The sequence below is a fragment of the Saccopteryx leptura genome, chromosome 5 (genome assembly GCF_036850995.1).
Source record: "Saccopteryx leptura isolate mSacLep1 chromosome 5, mSacLep1_pri_phased_curated, whole genome shotgun sequence".
NCBI lineage: Eukaryota > Metazoa > Chordata > Mammalia > Chiroptera > Emballonuridae > Saccopteryx > Saccopteryx leptura.
This window is the reverse complement of record NC_089507.1, coordinates 209,850,437-209,862,546: the sequence shown is the minus strand read 5'-3', so window position 1 is coordinate 209,862,546 and position 12,110 is coordinate 209,850,437. Positions and strand designations below refer to the sequence as shown.

The 12,110-nt window shown below is 42.7% G+C and overlaps 1 protein-coding gene and 1 non-coding gene across 5 annotated transcripts in view; both read left to right on the top strand.

Moving 5' to 3' along the window:
- Positions 1-12,110, top strand: part of RALGAPB (Ral GTPase activating protein non-catalytic subunit beta) — a 71,037-nt gene that overhangs the window by 45,313 nt on the left and 13,614 nt on the right. For all 4 annotated transcript variants that reach the window (XM_066387831.1, XM_066387828.1, XM_066387830.1 and 1 more), the window contains exons 19-23: positions 4,256-4,443; positions 6,729-6,835; positions 8,415-8,567; positions 10,927-11,136; positions 11,932-12,090. In XM_066387831.1, coding sequence (XP_066243928.1) covers positions 4,256-4,443; positions 6,729-6,835; positions 8,415-8,567; positions 10,927-11,136; positions 11,932-12,090 — 817 coding nt within the window. The remainder of the gene's footprint in view (positions 1-4,255; positions 4,444-6,728; positions 6,836-8,414; positions 8,568-10,926; positions 11,137-11,931; positions 12,091-12,110) is intronic.
- On the top strand, positions 2,644-2,719 carry TRNAA-GGC (transfer RNA alanine (anticodon GGC)). Its single transcript has one exon. It is a non-coding gene; the product is annotated as a tRNA-Ala (tRNA).

Sequence of the window (12,110 nt, the reverse complement as noted above, 5' to 3'; positions counted from 1 at the left end):
GAGGGGAGTGGAGGTTAGGTAGAAGCAGTACACATGGAAAGCTGGTGCTTATCACAGGGTAAGTGGATGAAGACCGAGAAAAAATTGAAAGCAGGAAGAAGGAATGTCACGTCAGTCAGGGTTGGCTCTTCTTGGTCTTAGTAAAGTGGTGGGCAAGGCGGCTTGAAGATTTGTACATAGTCAGCCTTACAAGATCTCGGAACCTTGTATGAGTTCAGTGGTCAGTTGATAACCTGGGATATGTCCACTGAAGTTGGATTTACTTGTTTCTTACGGCTGAGGTCATCAGTAGTTCTAAAAGTGTGCAGGCTTTAGTTTAGTCCTGCTCACCGTGCTAATGCTGGCTCTCAGTGACTGTGCAGATTTGGCTAGTAGGAAGAAAATCAGAAAAATGTGAATGAGGACTAGAGCTGAGAGTTCAGAGAGAAGACCGCGTGTGGGCTGGGCTGGGGCAGATTTAGAGGCATAGTAAAAGAGGAGAGCCCGAGCTGCCTGCCGCAACCTGGCCGGCAGTCCCGTAGCTCATCAGTCTCGTCTCTGTGGCAGCTTTACCAGCAGTACCTCCAGTTTCCAGTCTTGGACGGGGCCTTGACCATAACCTGTCCCTTCACAGTTATAGCTTCATGTCAGTGTCACTGCCGTTTTCCAGTTATGCGGGCACGGAACTTTGCTTATTTTCTCATTTTTCTGTGTCATTCCCCATAGGAAGCCAGTGACCAAGTCTGATAGACTTTACTTCTGTGTTTTCTCCGTCTGCTCTAACCTCAGATACATCCTGGCCAGAGACCTCTCTCACTTCTGGCCTTCTCGGCCTTCGACACTGTTTTTATTTGAGGGATTGAAAACTGGACAGATCTGTTTCCTGCTATGTTCTGTGAACTCTGGTCTGGTTTTCAAGGCCTTTTTTATTCTGTCCCCACTTGAACCAGCATCTCCAGCACATCTGTTCTGCCATAGTTGGGACTGGCAAGGCACTTGTGGCTGTGAACTGGCATACTCATACCTGTCTGTGCCACCCCTGGGTTTTAGGACTTCCCTCTTCTCTCGACACCATCCTGCACTGTTCAGGGCTCACAGCAAACCTGGCTACCTCTGTGGGACCTTCTTTGATTGTTACACTTCTGCTTGATGACTCTTTTCTGCAGGCTCTTTCAGTCTGACCCTACCATAGACCATGGGGTTCTACTTTCATGATCATACCTGGTTATGTCTGATACATGCCAGTGTCTTCCCCTCCTGGGAGGAGGCCGTGTTTCTTCTTCACACCCCTCACAGTGCTGAGCACACAGGAGGCAATGTGGAATGGAGTTTGCCTGCTTGAGTTTTGCCCTTGTGAACTAATATAAAATCAGAGTTGGGACTCTTGGAAGTTGTTTCGGCAGCCCCTCTGCTAAAGTCACTCTAAGATATACTTACCAAGTTATTTAGCCTCTAATTTTGGGATATCTGACCCCCAGGTTACCTATTTCATTTTTATTATTAAAAACGTGATGTTTACATTGAACTGAAATCTCTCCCATTTTAACTTCTCATCAGTTTTGATTCCCACTTTGTTTCCAAACACTAGTGCTATTTGAAGGCAATGCTCATTTTCTGATTCAGCTGTTCAGTGCCATCAGCTATTTTTCATGACAGGGAGCCAGGTACCTTTATCATCCTGGTCATTCTCTCTCAGTGGTGCAGGTTTGACTACGTACCACTTAAAAGTCATTTACTCAGTATAATATGCAAGATGTGGACTGATCACCTTTTAACACTATAAAATATTATATTTTCATTAAAATGTTCTTGGAAACTGCATTGGGTTTTTGATATCCTGTCAGTTTGCATTAATTCAGCTAAATCTTTGAGTCTTTTCCACACGTTAATTAACCTTTCATCTGTTTTTCTGTTTTACTTACTTGTTTGGGGGTATTTGGATATAATGTACAGAGCTTTACATTTAAACCTGAAAGTTTTTGTATGTAAGGTTTACTTCATTAGTTTTTGATTTCTAAGATTCCTTTGGATCCCAGCATTTACTCTGACATGTTAACTCTGCAGTTCAACTTTTGGTCAACTACAGATTTAATGAGCCTCCCTGTGTGTCCTAATCAAAGACACTGATAAAAATATTGAATGGAGGTAAACTCACAAAGCACATCCTACGAGATTTCCATTGAGGGTCACATGAATTTTAAAATCTTATCTACAGGTTTATTATGATACACTGTCAAATCCTCGCATGTATTGATTTCAGATATTTCTCTGCCTTTCCAGTCTAGTCACCATCAAGAAGAGAAAATATGGTTAGGCTGGTGCAGGTGAGATTTGATCTTAGTGACCTATTTCCTTGTGAGCAACCTATTTGATAATATTTTAGATTCTTGCATAGAACACAGCCAAGCTAACATGGTTCATATGCTTTGTGACAGCCATCTTTGTCCCGTTTTAGAAAACCAAAGCTACATGTTGCCATTATTGGTATGTCACCTATTTTTCACAGATCCTTAGGCTTGACCCATAATCATATTCTTGTGGTCCTTAAAATTCTTAGATAGTCCTCTTCCTAGGAGGAGAGAAAAATGGAAGGAAAATATCTTTTGAGTTGCCTTTCATTATCAGAGATATTTGAGTTCAAGCATTAGAATTAAAGGGAAGGGAGCCCTGGCTGGTTGGCTCAGTGGTAGAGCGTCGGCCTGGCATGCGGAAGTCCCGGGTTCGATTCCCGGCCAGGGCACACAGGAGAAGTGCCCATTTGCTTCTCCACCCCTCCCCCTCTCCTTCCTCTCTGTCTCTCTCTTCCCCTCCCGCAGCGAGGTTCCATTGGAGCAAAGGATGGCCTGGGCGCTGGGGATGGCTCCTTGGCCTCTGCCCCAGGCACTAGAGTGGCTCTGGTCGCAACAGAGCGACGCTCCAGAGGAGCAGAGCATCACCCCCTGGTGGGCAGAGCGTAGCCCCCTGGTGGGCGTGCCGGGTGGATCCTGGTTGGGCGCATGCGGGAGTCTGTCTGACTGCCTCCCCATTTCCAGCTTCAGAAAAATACAAAAAACAAAAACAAACAAACAAAAAAAACGGGAAGGGGAGAGGCCACTCAAGCGGAGGACTGAGATGATCAAAGTGGTGTTGGGGAATGTTAGTTTTCCAATTGAGTTACAAATGAAAGGCCAGGTGATATTAGGACCACAAGATAAAGCCTTATGTTTTCATTACAAGATACTTTCCTTTTGTGCTTCAGTTTCTTCTTTATAAAATGGGAATAATAGTATCTGTTTCATGGAGTTGTTATGATAACTAAATAAAGTTTATGTAAAGTGCTTAGATTAGTCCCTGGCCCATGGTAGTTGCTATATGTAGGTTATGATTTGTTGAATGCATGAGGAAATATTTATGAATATAAACATCTCTGAATGTTAAGGCTTGATTGGTTGAAGTCCAGTTTTCAAATCAGTTTTTAAAAATATATTCTCACTTGATTATTATAGCAGTTTTTAAAAGTGCTGCTTGTTAGTGCATGAAGTTCCTAATCTGCAAAATGAAAATATCTACTCTGGTCTCTTAATAATCACTTATCTCTTCTGAGCCTGAGTTTTTTCTTCTGTAAAATTGAGGGAGTTTGGTTCATCCTTTTCTAGGTTTAGAATGCTTTAGTTAGCATAATTTTGAAAGCTGGAACACAAACATTTTTAATGTGTCTTCAGGAGCTTCATGTTTTAGAAGTGTGATTAATTACGTTACCTGGGTAGCAAAGTCTGAGGGGGAAATTTACTTGCGAGAAGTATATTGGGCGGTGCTCTTAGGATCACCTCCCATGAGGGATCGAAGGAAGCAAGGTGAGCAGAGGGGAGAGCTAAACTGAGATGCGTTCACAACAAACAACTGCAGCTGAGCGGGCCATTCGGAGTTCTCTGAAGTTGGGGCCAGGGGCCAAGACTTCATCCCCCTGTGCCAGCCAGTCATTGGGTATGGACTGCCCCCGGAGGAGGCTGTGATCTTAGGGGAGGTGGTTCTTGTTGACCAGGGACACCTCCTAGAGAGGGACTCAGCTGGAAGCTATGGTCGCCATCTTCCTGCGTCTGGGGGAACAGGTCTTCCTGTCTTGGAGGGGCATGTGGACAGCACGCCAGGGCATCCACCACAGGGAGTGTATTTGACCTGCATAGTGGAAGCAGGGCTGGGAAAGTGGAAATCAAAGTGCGGAAGGGCACGGTGATACATGAGGTAAATTTAAGATTTTGCTTTGGGAATTAACTTTTATCTCTTGTATTCTCCATAGTATTATGCAGTTGCTTGGTGCGTTTCCTTCACCCAGTGGTCCTGCCTCTCCCTGTAGTCTGGTGAATGAGACCACTTTGATTAAATACTCCAGGCTGCCAACCATAAACAAGCATAGCTTCCGGTACTTTGTCTTGGATAACAGTGTCATCCTGGCAATGCTGGAGCAACCTCTTGGAAATGAGCAGAGTAAGTGTCAGCACTTTGGGCTTTCTCCACTGCTAACTCATCCTGTCATCAGTATGAGCAAGCTGTTTCCTCCAGGGCAGGAGTGACCGCAGGGTCTGAGCAACTAGGCCTTTGTCTAAAAGATACCTCACTGTGGGACAATAGCAAATAAATACAGCACGTTAGAAAATGGAATATACATGTTATATAGGATCTTTTAAAGGCTCTTAATGTGTATCTGAAATGTCAGAAAAGAGCACTATAGTTCTATAAATGTTTATTTTAGTGGGCTATTTTCTGTTGTTTACTGTATCTAAAAATCATTACTGCTTTTCCTTTCCTCTTGAACTTTGGGTCCTGCCCCTCCCTCCACGGTGTTCTATTTCAGTTACTGGTGTCACCCAAGCAGGTGGAAATTTGAGAAGTCATCTTTGCCTTGCCTGTCCTTTCCGTTATTCCATCAAATGATCGATTTCCAAGTTTCTACCTCCCCAGTAACTCTTTTCTGTCCTCTGTACCTCTTCCCAGCACATCAAATGCAGTCCTTATATTCTTACCTAGATTATTGCCGTGGTTTCCTGGCTGGTCTGACTCTCCCTCCTTCCAGTTCCAAAATGTGTTACCCTTATCTCCATCCTCCTTGCTGCTCCCATTGTATTCCTCCTCAATTACAGACCTGGCCATGGCAGTGCCCTTCTGAAAGCCCTCCAGTGGGTTCCCAGTGACACAGCATTCAGTTTCCTCTTCTTTCTCCCCTTAATACAAACCTCTCCAAGTACGTGATTAGCGCTATAGCCAAGACTACTCCGAATACAGTTTTTTTCCTGATGGTAATTGGAATCAGCCAGTATGTAAAGAGAGCATGTTCTCAGAGAGACTCTCGTTGCTGCAGAGTGAAGGTTACAGCTTCTGTGGGCATACAGGGAGTCACTTACTGTACAGTCCCTCATTTCCAGGTGAAGAAACTGAGGCTCCAGGGGGGTCAGGGACTTGTCCAGGGCTACTTGAGAAGTATGTGGTATGACTAGGACTGGAGTCCAAATTTTGTGAACATCATACTGTCTCTTTCTGTTTTCATTGCCCCACAGTGATAGGGTTTTCTCAGTCATTCAAGACTTGCCTTCTTACCTTTGCAACGGTGAACAAGGTCTTCGAGTCCCATGCTAAGAGACTATATAAGACTATATAAGAGACTATTATAGAGTTGAGACTATATAAGTAGGATCTCATAGATCCATAAAAATGAAAGACATTTCCCTGAAGTCCAGGGATGAAAGGATATCATCCCAGGTTCCCATGATGTTGTAGTAAGATACAGTGACATTAGCATGAAATCGATGGGGCCTTTAATCATTGCCCAGCCCCAGAAGTGCTGGTCCCAAGTGTTCCCTGCAGGCACCGCTTCCTTCTGTACCCCAGAACTGGGCTTGCTTGGCTTTTCCCTGTCCTGTGCCTGTTGTTACGATTCCGCCTGCCTCCTACTCCCAAGCTACCCGCTAAGGAGTCTGTAAAATCCCGATATCTCTTCTGGGTTCCTGGCCTTTTCCAGACTTTTTGGGACTCCCCAGCTTCATTGCAAGCAGTTACATTCCATCAGAAGTCTACCAGAAATATAAAACAGGATTATCAGAGTTACAAGGACACTTTACTAGTTTATTATAGTAGTTAACAGAGGAAACGAGAGAGAAGTTTGAACAGCTTTGACTCCTACACTGGAAACTAAGAAAGGGAGTAAGAAGAAGGATGTGGGTCACTCAGGAAGTCCGTCCTGAGTTCTTTGCCCCCCTTTTCCTGCCCCTCAGCCTCCGCTGGGATGGAGCAGTGCCTGCCTTTGGTAGACAGAGGTACCAAAGGCCTGGGTGAGGGCAGCAGCCCTGCAGGCACCCAGTGTCGTCCAGCACGTAGGGCATTCCCCACACTGGAAGTCAGAGTACTGGCCAGGACCCTGGTTCCCCAAACGTGGACGTGTACCGTTGCATGTGTGAGATGATGCTAGTCAACGTGTTGTTGGTAAACAGTGTATATGCATTTTTAAATGTTTTAAAGAATATATAATCAGCCCACCAAAACTATGGTTTTCCAATGAAAGTAGAGGTATACAATTTAAAAATAAAGCTTAAAACAAGGGAAAGAAAATGGCTCATAGAAAGTAAGATAGCATGGTGTGGCCGAAGCCACAGAGGCAGTACACAGAGGGTGACGTCGGAAGACACGGTGCTAGGGCTTTAGGAGAAGCTCTGCAGTTGGTAAGAGGTGTATTTTAAATGGTTGTCTGAAATAAAAACCTTTACACCATTTTATTCTAGATGATTTTTTCCCCTCTGTCACTGTGCTGGTCCGGGGAATGTCTGGAAGACTTGCTTGGGCACAACAGCTTTGCCTTTTACCCAGAGGAGCAAAAGCAAATCAGAAGGTATCCATCAGAAGTTACAGGGAAGTGACTAGGAGTGAGTGTGTGGATACATGCGTGTGCACATGTGCGCGCTATGATTTAAAGGTTAAAGAAGTTCCAACCAAAGCCACAGGAGAAAATAAACATTTCTGACCCTAGCCAGGGTCTCAGCCAGGGGCTTCACGTGACAGTCACTTTAGGAGCCTAGAATTCTTGGCTCACTAATTACTCTTTAAAGATATCTTTAAGACACATGTACTTTCAGAAACCGTTCTAGGTGCCTCTGACATACACTTATGATTAAGAACTCCTTCTGAATCGTCCCGATTACTTTCAGTGTTAAACAACTATAATAAAACCCAGGTGCATGCCATATGGAAAGAGTTTGGCTAGACCTTTGATCTTTCTGGCAACAGGTCTTGTTTCAAATAATTGATTCATATACAATTGATAATATGCTCTATAGTTTTCTTAATATGCTGTATAATTTAATGAAATCTTATTTTGGAGTGGCACAGTTTGTTTTCTTTATGACATTTGTAATTTTATGAATAAAATTTGCTCATGGAAGAAAGTTGGAAAAATCAGATAACAAATTTTTAATTGCCTGTATCCTCACTCTCTAGAAGTAGATGGCCACTGTTAGTATTTTAGTGGGTTTCCTTCCAGTCTGTTTTTCCTTTCTGTACACAATAACACTTAAATAGAATTTGAGTCATTTCTTATACTGCTCTTTTCACTTACCACATTGTTTTACTTACATAACTAAAAGTTCTTTAAAACATGACTTAAAATTTCACCAGCATTTAAGAGAGTCACTCACAATTAGAGTATGTGTCTAAAACCATGAGCATCTTAGATGTCTCCGTTGGGTGAGATGTGTTTGTGAGAGGTACACCCATTTTCCTGGTGACATCCTGCGGATCACATTCCGTCAGTAGTGCTGTGAGACATGGATATTAAAGACTGAGAAGGAAGAAGATTAGGAAAGGAACTGAAATTTGTTGATGGTTTAATATTATATGTGCCATATACATGTTTATTTAATCCTTACAACATCCTTGTGATGAGTTATTTCTATTTTTTAGGTGTAAATACGGGAGTTTCACATCTTATATATGTTAAAAGCAGGGATTTGAAGCCATGAAGATCTAGATTTGGGGTACATACTGTTTTGGTTAACCCATGCTAAGGTTTTCATTGAGCTCCCTGTCTAGAGATGCCCAGTGGACCTAAACTTCTACTTTACTCTGTTGCATGACTTGAGAGCCCTTGGCCAAGAAGGAAGTTTGTAATGCCTTACTCATTGGCTTTCCACTGACTAGAGGGGACTCAGGCCTGGAGCAGTAGAGTCCACAGCCCACTTATCAGTTACAAAATCTATAATCATTTGATGAACAATCTTACAAATACATAATAGAGTAACCAGTACACAGGCTGTTTACCTTAACTGCTCGCAGTAACATTTGCAGATTCCTACTGAGTTCCAGTGTTATGTAATCCTAGAGAAACATAGGCATCTAAGAGGCCAGGGATATACATGTCATTACAGGTGGCACCACATGTAATAAACATAATGCTATTTGTTTTATTTTAACAGCTTTTTGTGCCTGAACCTCGTCCACTTCCTAAAAATGATGTTGGATTTAAATATACTGTGAAACACCGACCATTCCCTGAAGAGGTGGATAAGATTCCTTTTGTGAAAGCAGATCTGAGCATCCCAGACTTGCATGAGATCGTCACTGAAGAAGTAAGATAAATTATTGTCAGCCGCTGTTAAGAGAATGGCTGGAAACATTCTTAAATAACTTCCATGGTCAAGACATTGCCCTTTTTTTAGTGTGATTGGAGTTGATTCATGAGATGATTTAGATCTCTGTCACTTGGGAAGTTATATAGTAAGACAAGTATAGATTGTGACTCATTAAAGGAACCGGGCGTCTCTTAGAGAAAGGTCACTGCCTGGACTGGCCCATGGTAGTTTTCGGTAGTGGGGTGACATGAGCAGGCTCCAGGGGAGGATATTTGAAGAAAGAGACTATTACAAGCCAGGTAGGAGGGAGGAAGGACTACTTCACTGATAGTGGAAGTTAAAAATATTGGAATGAATTGTAGAGGTAGATCAAGCTGTCTTGGATTGATTAGGGAAGGAAAAGAGCCAGAGAATTTGAGATTTTGCATTTGAGTTATATAGAAAATATTGGTGCCATTTATAGAAATCTTGACGTCTATAGTAGGAAGAGGACAAGTTTGATAAGACAGGAAAAATATATCTAGTTTTAGATTAATATAGATAATTAATTAGATTAAGTAATTGGTGTTTTAGGTCAAGGGAGAAGAATTTTAAGAAATGGGGGCTAGAGGTATGTCAGGACATGAGAGACTAGAAGGGCAGAAATGGAGGCTGCTTACCTTATCAAATGCTGGGGAGATTAGGCAGAAGGAGTACTAAGAAGAGTCCCTGGATTTTGGCATGAAATTGTAGCTGCCCTTTGAGAATAGGTTCAAAGGAGCATTACAGTGGGGGCAGAGTATAAGGAGCTGAGGAGTGAATGGTTGATAAGAGGCAGGGGATGTAAACTTCACTGTTAGCAGTGAGGGAAGGGTAGAGTGAATAAAGCATAGGAAATAGCAAGGTTTGTTTCCTTCCTTCCTCCCTTCCTACCTACCTACCTACCTACCTACCTACCTTCTCCCCACTTCCTTCCTTCCTTCCTTTCAATTTATGGGTGGGAGGAATATGAACATGCTTAGAGGTTTAAAGGAAGGAACTAATATAGAATGTTGGTGTCTGGCCTGACCAGGCGGTGGCGCAGTGGATAGAGCATCGGACTGGGATGCGGAGGACCCAGGTTCAAGACCCTGAGGTCACCAGCTTGAGCACGGGCTCATCTGGTTTGAGCAAAAGCTCACCAGCTTGGACTCAAGGTCGCTGGCTCGAGCGGGGGGTTGCTCGATCTACTGAAGGCCCACGGTCAAGGCACATATGAGAAAGCAATCAATGAACAACTAAGGTGTCGCAACGAAAAACTGATGATTGATGTTTCTCATCTCTCTCCGTTCCTGTCTGTCTGTCCCTGTCTATCCCTCTCTCTGACTCTCTCTCTGTCTCTGTAAAAATAAAATAAAATAAAAAATAAAGTGTGTAGAATGTTGGTGTCTGTCAACAGAGTTTATTCTTGTATTATTATTTATTGTACTATTTTCCTCCTGAACAACTATAAACCGAGTTTTGTGCCACCTGTATAAGCCAGGTTGTTAGAAGGGTCATTGCTCACCAGAGAGGATGCTTTTTAAGCTAAGATTGATCAGAACAGAAGTGGAGGGGTTGGGGGGTGTGGAGGGGAGGCTCAGAGTACAGTGCAGTTATCCATATGGATAAGGTCTTCAAAACATGAGGGTGTCGCTGCAGGATGAAGAGGGACAGTGGTCTGGAAGAGGGATGAGAGCAACCCTGTGCCCCTTTCTTGAAGGGAAGCAGACACAGAATGGTTGCTTTCACAGGTTAGAAAGGAAGGAGCAATTCTTGAGGCTACAGGGGAGTTTCTTAGTATTTGTTTTAACCTTGAAACATGTTTGCTTGGTTGCTTGCATTGTGTTGAATTGAAACTCAATGTTGATCCCTGAAAATTATCTTCATTTACTTTGTTGCTTGTCCTTATTTTCATTTTAAAATTAAGAGTGATTCTATTCCGCCCTGGCCGGTTGGCTCAGTGGTAGAGCGTCGGCCTGGCGTGCAGAAGTCTCGGGTTCGATTCCCGGCCAGGACACACAGGAGAAGCGCCCATCTGCTTCTCCACCCCTCCCCCTCTCCTTGCTCTCTGTCTCTCTCTTCCCCTCCTGCAGCGAGGCTCCATTGGAGCAAAGATGGCCCGGGCGCTGGGGATGGCTCCTTGGCCTCTGCCCCAGATGACAGAGCCACGCCCCAGAGGGGCAGAGCATCGCCCCCTGGTGGGCGTGCTGGGTGGATCCCAGTCGGGCGCATGTAAGAGTCTGTCTGACTGTCTATCCCTGTTTCCAGCTTCGGAAAAATACAAAAAAAAAAAAAAAAAAGTGATTCTATTCCTTTTATAATAGTTCTAAATGATTGAATATTTGTTTTATTTTAGTTAGAAGAGAGACATGAAAAATTACGGAATGGCATGGCCCAGCAGATTGCCTACGAAATACACCTTGAACAACAAAGTGAGGAAGAACTGCAGAAGAGAAGTTTTCCAGATCCAGTTACGGACTGTAAGCCCCCGCCTCCTGCCCAGGAATTCCAAACGGCACGCCTTTTCCTTTCACACTTTGGATTTTTGTCCTTAGAAGCATTGAAGGTAATTTTCCTAAACTTTTATGAGTAAATATATTCATAAGTTACATTCAGCTTAATGGTAGCTAAAACATTTTTATGAGAATAGAAGGAATTTTTAAAAAGGAACTGGTTAGCCTGGGCTGGATCACTCCATTGGTTAGAGCATCATTCAGAAGCACAGAGGTTGCCGGCTGGATCCCTGGTCAGAGTACATACGGGAACAAATCCATGTTCTTCTCTCTCTCTCTCTCTCTCTCTTTCTCTCTCAAATCAATAAATAAATTATAAAAAGAAAGACATCTTGGTTGTTTCCAAGTTTTTGCAGTTACATATAAAGCTGCTATAAACATTTGTGTTTTAAGTTTTTGTTAGACTTAAGGTTTTAATTCATTTGAGTAAATAAATACCAAGGTGCACAGTTGCTGTGTTGTATGGTAAGACTGTTTAGCTTTGCAAGAAACCTTCTAACTATCTTCCAAAGCAGCTGCACCATTTTGCATTTCCATTAGCAATGAATGAGAAAAAAAGCATATTAACATTTTTTTCTAGAAAACATGCTATATTATAGAGAAAACAGAATCCAAAATTAAATTCATAGAATGATCTCAATTGTTTTTAACAGAAAAAGGCAAATAAAAGAATTGGAAGAAAGTACACAAGAATGTTAAATCGTTTGTTTAGTTTGAGATTATGGTTGTGCTTATTCCTGCCACTTTGTAAGTTTATACTTAATATGTATTAAACCATGAGTACGTATTGTTTTATAATTAGAGTGGTGAAAAAAGGAAGTAATTTCTCCTTCCTCCTTTGGTGGTAGGAACCTGCAAACAGCCGTCTACCTCCTCACCTTATTGCACTTGACTCCACAATCCCTGGATTTTTTGATGACATTGGGTATCTGGATCTCTTGCCATGTCGTCCTTTCGACACAGTTTTTATTTTCTATATGAAACCCGGTCAGAAAACAAACCAGGAGGTAAGTTTTGTGAATTTGGG